Source organism: Rhinopithecus bieti, unplaced genomic scaffold (genome assembly GCF_001698545.2).
Source record: "Rhinopithecus bieti isolate Rb0 unplaced genomic scaffold, ASM169854v2 scaffold_12155, whole genome shotgun sequence".
NCBI lineage: Eukaryota > Metazoa > Chordata > Mammalia > Primates > Cercopithecidae > Rhinopithecus > Rhinopithecus bieti.
Window position 1 is genome coordinate 1,267,176 of NW_016807423.1, and position 7,254 is coordinate 1,274,429.

General features: G+C 41.1%; 1 protein-coding gene across 5 annotated transcripts in view; it reads left to right on the plus strand.

Moving 5' to 3' along the window:
• GPBP1L1 (GC-rich promoter binding protein 1 like 1) overlaps window positions 1-7,254 on the plus strand; it is a 67,682-nt gene that overhangs the window by 33,868 nt on the left and 26,560 nt on the right. For all 5 annotated transcript variants that reach the window (XM_017881780.1, XM_017881779.1, XM_017881782.1 and 2 more), the window contains exons 4-5: window positions 478-607; window positions 974-1,260. In XM_017881780.1, coding sequence (XP_017737269.1) covers window positions 478-607; window positions 974-1,260 — 417 coding nt within the window. The remainder of the gene's footprint in view (window positions 1-477; window positions 608-973; window positions 1,261-7,254) is intronic.

The following is a 7,254-nucleotide window of genomic DNA, read 5'->3' on the forward strand; positions in this document are numbered from 1 at the left end:
AAAAAAAAAAAAAAAAAAAAAACCCTCTGTAATTACTACCGACCTCCTAGGGTGATATTTCAACCATTGCCTTCACCCTTATTCCAGAAATACTAAAACTTTAGGATTATTTTTGAGGCAATCATCTTGATTTTCCTCTCCTACAAGATAAATATTTTTAAGTGTAAAGTTTTGGAGCTTATACTTACAGATATTTGCAAGGTTTTTTTCCCCTCCCCCTCCTTTCATGCAAACAATTGAAATGGGTAGCTTTTCTCCTCTCCTGGAATAAAGGAAGTGAATTAATGATTGAATATATAACCTAGGACTTCTCTAAATTAGGCACCTGGGGGTACCCTTAGGGTCTATATGTTTATAATATGGGTTTCTATCACCATTATTACTTGTTTTTTGAAGGCCTGATGCAAAACCTATTAAGATATTGAAAGGGACTAATAGCTGTTTATCCATTTGCCTCTCCATACTTCATCATCTTAGTCACCTACTGCCACCTTTGAAAAACACGGAGAGCACCTACCCAAAGGAGAAGGTAGATTTGGAGTAAGCCGCCGTCGACATAATTCCTCTGATGGTTTTTTTAACAATGGTCTCCTACGAACTGCAGGAGGTGAGCTGTGTCCAACTTTCGTGACTATATTTAAGCTACTCATTTAGGACAAGCCCAGGCTGTCGGTACGTGTCTGTAATCTTGAAATAGGATCTTTTCTGAACGTAGTTTTCATTTAGATTCTCTAGTAGTCATTATGCAACTACATTTCTTTCTAGGTCTAACTATGATTATGATTCTCGTGAATCATCTATTCAGTTGAAATCTATTCAGATTTCAGAAATTACCTCACAAAGAAAAGATACATTTTGTGATTTTTTGTGTGTGGACTTTTTATTAACAAGTTCCCCTGAAGGCTTTTTGCCAATACCTTAAACCAAATCAGGAAGCAAACAATCTAATTAGTTCCTTTCTTTACTATTCTAGATTCTTGGCACCAGCCCTCCCTGTTCCGCCATGATTCTGTGGACTCTGGTGTCTCTAAGGGAGCATATGCTGGAATCACAGGGAACCCATCTGGTTGGCATAGCTCCTCCCGAGGTCATGATGGCATGAGCCAGCGTAGCGGAGGTGGCACAGGGAACCATCGCCACTGGAATGGCAGCTTCCACTCCCGAAAAGGGTGTGCTTTTCCGGAAAAGCCACCTATGGAGATTAGGGAAGAAAAGAAAGAAGACAAGGTGGAAAAGTTGCAGTTTGAAGAGGAGGACTTTGTAAGTATGGATCTTTAGATGTATGGTTAGAAGCCGACAAATAATGTCTGAAATATGAGACGCTGTTAGTAATGAGAACATTTCAGAAATTACAGAAAAAGGAATAAGTTGAGGGTTTTATTGTATTTAGAGGAAAGGAGTTAAGTTGATAACATTTGAAAATGGTGACCAAAATCCCTATGTAACTTATAGCAAATTTTTCATCTTTGTGTCTTTGGAATTCAGAAAAATCTTTAATTTCTCTTAAGTCTTACAAAGTTTACTCAAATATAATTTATGTTAAAATGTACTCGTTAAATTGTCTTTTTTCCAACTATGATAAAACATTTTTTCTCTTGATTTTGTTCTCTATCATATAAAATTACTGTGATATGAACATGTAATTGGGAGTATTTTCGCTGTTGCCTATATGTTCAGTAACACTTTGTGTTATTCTGTGTTAAATTACATGCCTTTTGGCCTCTTGAAGGTAGCATTTTAGAGTATCTATAAAATTTTAAAATATACTTTATTTAAGAAAAAATTATCAGGCTGGGCTCGGTGGCTCATGCCTGTAATCTGAGCCCTTTGGGAAGCCGAGGCGGTTGGATCACCTGAGGGCAGGAGTTCAAAATCAGCCTGACCAACGTGCTGAAACCCCATCTCTACTAAAAATACAAAAATTAGCTGGGCTTGGTGGTAAGCGCCTGTAATCCCAGCTACTTGGGAGGCTGAGGCAGGAGAATCACATGAACCCAGGAGGCAGAGGTTGCAGTGAGCTGAGATTGGGCCATTGCACTCCCGCCTGGGCGATAGAGCGAGATTCTTTCTCAAAAAAAGAAAAAAGATTATCATTTTAACAAATCAATATCTTTAAGTTGGCCAGGCATAGTGGCTCATGCCAGTAATCCCAGCACTTTCAGAGACCAAGCCAGGAGGATTGCTTGATGCCAGGTGTTTGAGACCAGCCTGGGCAGCACAGCAAGACCCTTGTCTCTATAAAAATTTTTTAAAAAATTAGCTGGGCATGATGGCACATGCGTGCAGTCCCAGCCACTAGGGAGACTGAGGCAGGAGGATTACTTGAGTGCTGGAGTTTGAGGCTGCAGTGAGCTATGATTGCACCACTGCATTCATGCCACCATGCCCAGCTAATTTTTTTATTTCTTATAGGGACTAGGTATCACTGTTGCCCAGGCCAGTCTCGAATGCCTGACCTCAAGTGCTCTTCCCATCTCGGCCTCCAAAAGTGCTAGGATTACAGACACCAACCACCGCACCCAGCCTCTAGCTGTTCTTAAGTAGCACATCAGTCAGTCACTTCTACTATAGCCATTTCATCAGTTAATAGAGTCACCTAAAGAGGAGTGAAATTTAGGCATTAGCTCCTCTACCCTCAAGTCTAGGAAGTGACCTGGGGTCTTGATTTAAATTATATATTAATGTGAATTCCTATTCCCAGGTGACTGGTCTTCAAAACTTTATCCTCAGGAAGGTCTATACTGCCCTTACATATTGAATATTTGTCCAGAATGTTCTAGATAACAAATAGTCCAAAAATTACTATAATTTCAAACGTAATTTTTATTATTTATACAACAAACTTATAAACAAATCCAAGAAAGACCAGTGGGAATGATTTGAAAATATAATCTATGTTGCTCATTACACTTAAGGAACTTAATGAAATTCTTATCAAACTAGCAACAAAAGCATTAGCAACAGAACTGGTGGCGTGCACCTATGGCCCCAGCTACTTGGGAGGTGGAAGCAAGACTCTGTCTCTTAAAAAAAAAAATGCAACAATTATAGTATATTCTTATTAAAAGCTACTTTCCATTAATACTTTTATTATATGATTAAATAAACCCATAATGATTTTAACATAATTTGTATCTGAAATGAAAGAGTATATGTAATATAACCATAACCAACTGTGCATATAGAAAAATTTATTTGAATCCCCAACAGTTTTGATTTCTTATGTACTTCAATAAGAAAAAGAGAAGACGGTGGCAAACAAGAAATAGTGTGGAGTCGAGTAGAAGTAAGAGTCCCTCTTAAACTGGGTAGTATGCTGCTGATTAGCATAGTTTGATTAGAAGCTTCATTATCAGTCCTGTGACATTCCCAGTGGAAATGATACAAACATTGTATTTTATCAGTTTGTACATTTTTACCTTCATATGAATAATTCATACTGTAATTCTCTTATTTATGTAAAATTGAAGTTTACATGTGTTGAATCATGGGGCTCTAGCTTAGCGGTTCTCGACTGGGGCAAGTTTGCCCACTGGGGGATATTTGGCGTTACCTGGAGACATCTTTGTTGTCACAGCTGGGGTTAGTGCTAATATCATCTAATATGTAGGGATCAGGGATGTTGCTAAACACCTAAAACACACTGGACAGCCCCATAACAGAATTCATCAGCCTAAAATGTCAGTAGTGTCATTTTTGACAAACCTTGCTCTGGATCTTTTTTACTACTGTATAGCAAATATTACATTGTGTGAATATACTTGATTTATCCATTTTTCTGTCAATGGAAATTCAGTTAGTAAAAGACCTTGTTTTGGAGGCTAAACTTAAAGAATTGGAACTGAGGTATTGTAATTAGAGAAGGAAGAGTCAAAAATAAGATTTCTTTTCCTCCTGCCACCCAAGATGCCAAAAGGAAAGAAGGGCAAGGGCCTTGGCTCCAGCCCCTGCTGTTGTCAAGAAGCAGGAGGCCAAGAAAGTGGTGAATCCCCCTGTTTGAGAAAAGGCCTACGAATTTTGGCATTGGACAGGACACCCAACCCAAAAGAGACGTCACTCGCTTTATGAAATGGCCCCTCTATATCAGATTGCAGCGGCAGAGAGCCATCTTCTATATGCAACTGAAAGTGCCTCCTGCGATTAACCAGTTCATCCAGTCCCTGCACCGCCAAACAGCTACTCAGCTACTTAAGCTGGCCCGTAAGTACAGACCAGAGACAAAGCAAAAGAAAGGAGAGGCTATTGGCCCACACTGAGAAGAAAGCTACCAGCAAAGGGGATGTCCCCAGTAAGAGACCACCTGTCTTTGAAGCAGGAGTCAACACTGTCACCACCTTAGTGGAGAGCACAAAGACTCAGCTAGTGGTCATTGCATATGACATGGATCTCATCAAGCTGGTTGTCTTCCTACCTGCCCTGTGTCATAAAATGGAGGTCCCTTACTGCATTATCAAGGGGAAGGCAAGAGGGGGACATCTAGTCCACAGAAAGACCTGCACCACTGGTTCACTTCACACAGGTTAACTCGGAAGACAAAGGAGTTTTGGCTAAGCTGGTAGAAGCTATCAGGATCAATTACAATGACAGATACGATGAGATCTGCCATCACTGGGGAGGCAGTGTCCTGGGTCCCACGTCTGTGACTAGCATTGCCAAGCTCAAAAAGGCGGAGGCTAAAGAACTTGCCACCAGTTGGGTTAAATGTACACTGTTGAGCTTTCTGTACATAAACAATAATTAAAGTAATACAAATTTTCCTAAAGATTTCTATCCAAAGTGACTTGATGAAAAATAGGTAATTAACGGCCGGGCGCGGTGGCTCAAGCCTGTAATCCCAGCACTTTGGGAGGCCGAGACGGGTGGATCACGAGGTCAGGAGATCGAGACCATCCTGGTCTACACGGTGAAACCCCGTCTCTACTAAAAAAAATACAAAAAACTAGCCGGGCGAGACGGCGGGCGCCTGTAGTCCCAGCTACTCGGGAGGCTGAGGCAGGAGAATGGCATAAACCCGGGAGGCGGAGCTTGCAGTGAGCCGAGATCGCGCCACTGCACTCCAGCCTGGGCGACAGAGCTAGACTCCGTCTCAAAAAAAAAAAAAAAAAAAAAAAAAAAAAAAAAAAAAAAGAAAATAGGTAATTAACTTGAAGAGAGAGAGCAGAGGAGCAGAGTTGGTTGGAGGAGAAAACAAATTCTTGATGCCAAAGAGATGGGTTAGGTCTAGAGATGTGCACATGAAAATAGAGATAATAGTTGAGGTTTGTGGATAGATAAAATTGCCCAGGGAGAGTAATACATTGGAAAGAAGGGAGGTGTAGAGCAGAACCTGTGGAGTAGCAGTAGGGGAGACTGAGAAGTGGTTAGCTGAAGAAGGAATGAGTATACCAAGAAAAAGTAGGTAGATGAAAATCACAAATTGAAAATGTTTTGGGACCTGATTGCAGTAGGTTTTCTATATATTTTTTTTTCTATATATGTTTGTATAATTAGAAAATTATTTTAAAATTGTATTGGTTTAGTGTAATTAGCAGTCCTATATTGTTACCTGGGGAAGTTAAATAGTCCTAATTGTCCCTGAGTAGTTAGAGAATGTATGTGAACCACTCAGCACAGACCTCGACAGATAGGTTTTTGTTTGTGTTTTGCTTTTTTGAAGTACATGATACAGAGAGGAACACAGATTTTTAAATGTAGCTGTTAATAAGTATGGGAGAGAGCTTTGACTCTGGCAGTTTGGGGTGGCCTTACAAAAGTGACAAGTGTGGTTGGAAGGGATAGAGAGTAAGTTGGTGATGAATGATACACTCCTCTTTGGACAGTAAAGAGCCAGGTGTGAGGGAAGACTTTTCTAGGAGTAGGAGACTTGAATGTGTTTGAAACCTGAGGAGTAAGAAATTGGTGGAGAGAAGGGACTCTGAGAGGATGCCAGCAGTATTGGCTACAGCTTTTTCATCTTCCCCAATTCTCCAGTAAAAGCAGAGCTCCCTTTAATATTGGGAGCAATATTAGGATGTTTACTCTCATCACTTGTATTTATCATTCTATTGGAGGTCCTAACAAGTACAATAAGGCAAGAAAAAGAAATGTATACAGTTTAAAAAGAAGAAATAAAACTTTATGTCTACAGGTAACATGAAAATCTAAGGACTCTGTAGAAAACTATATATGAAATTCCAGGCCGGGCACGGTGGCTCAAGCCTATAATCCCAGCACTTTGGGAGGCCGAGACGGGTGGATCATGAGGTCAGGAGATCGAGATCATCCTGGCTAACACGGTGAAACCCCGTCTCTACTAAAAAAATACAAAAAAACTAGCCGGGCATGTGGCGGGCGCCTGTAGTCCCAGCTACTCAGGAGGCTGAGGCAGGAGAATGGCGTAAACCCGAGAGGCGGAGTTTGCAGTGAGCTGAGATCCGGCCACTGCACTCCAGCCTGGGCGACAGAGTGAGACTCCGTCTCAAAAAAAAAAAGAAATTCCAGAACAGCCATATCATCTATGATGGGAAAGAAAATCAGAATGGTTTTATGGTTGGTTGTGCACAGAGGGGATTAACTGGGAAAGGGTATGAAGGGAACTTTCTGGTTGATAGATGTGTTAATCTTCGTAGAAGTTGGACAGGTATTAGCATTTTAAAACTCATATAATTTAGTGTATTTTATATGTGTAGATTTTACTGTATGAAAATTTTCGTATTAAGAAAAAATACAGCCGGGCGAGGTGGCAGGCGCCTGTAGTCCCAGCTACTCGGGAGGCTGAGGCAGGAGAATGGCGTAAACGTGGGAGGCAGAGCTTGCAGTGAGCTGAGATCCGGCCACTGCACTCCAGCCTGGGCGACAGAGCGAGACTCCGTCTCAAAAAAAAAAAGAAATTCCAGAACAGCCATATCATCTATGATGGGAAAGAAAATCAGAATGGTTTTATGGTTGGTTGTGCACAGAGGGGATTAACTGGGAAAGGGTATGAAGGGAACTTTCTGGTTGATAGATGTGTTAATCTTCGTAGAAGTTGGACAGGTATTAGCATTTTTAAAACTCATATAATTTAGTGTATTTTATATGTGTAGATTTTACTGTATGAAAATTTTCGTATTAAGAAAAAATACAGCCGGGCGAGGTGGCAGGCGCCTGTAGTCCCAGCTACTCGGGAGGCTGAGGCAGGAGAATGGCGTAAACGTGGGAGGCAGAGCTTGCAGTGAGCTGAGATCCGGCCACTGCACTCCAGCCTGGGCGACAGAGCGAGACTCCGTCTCAAAA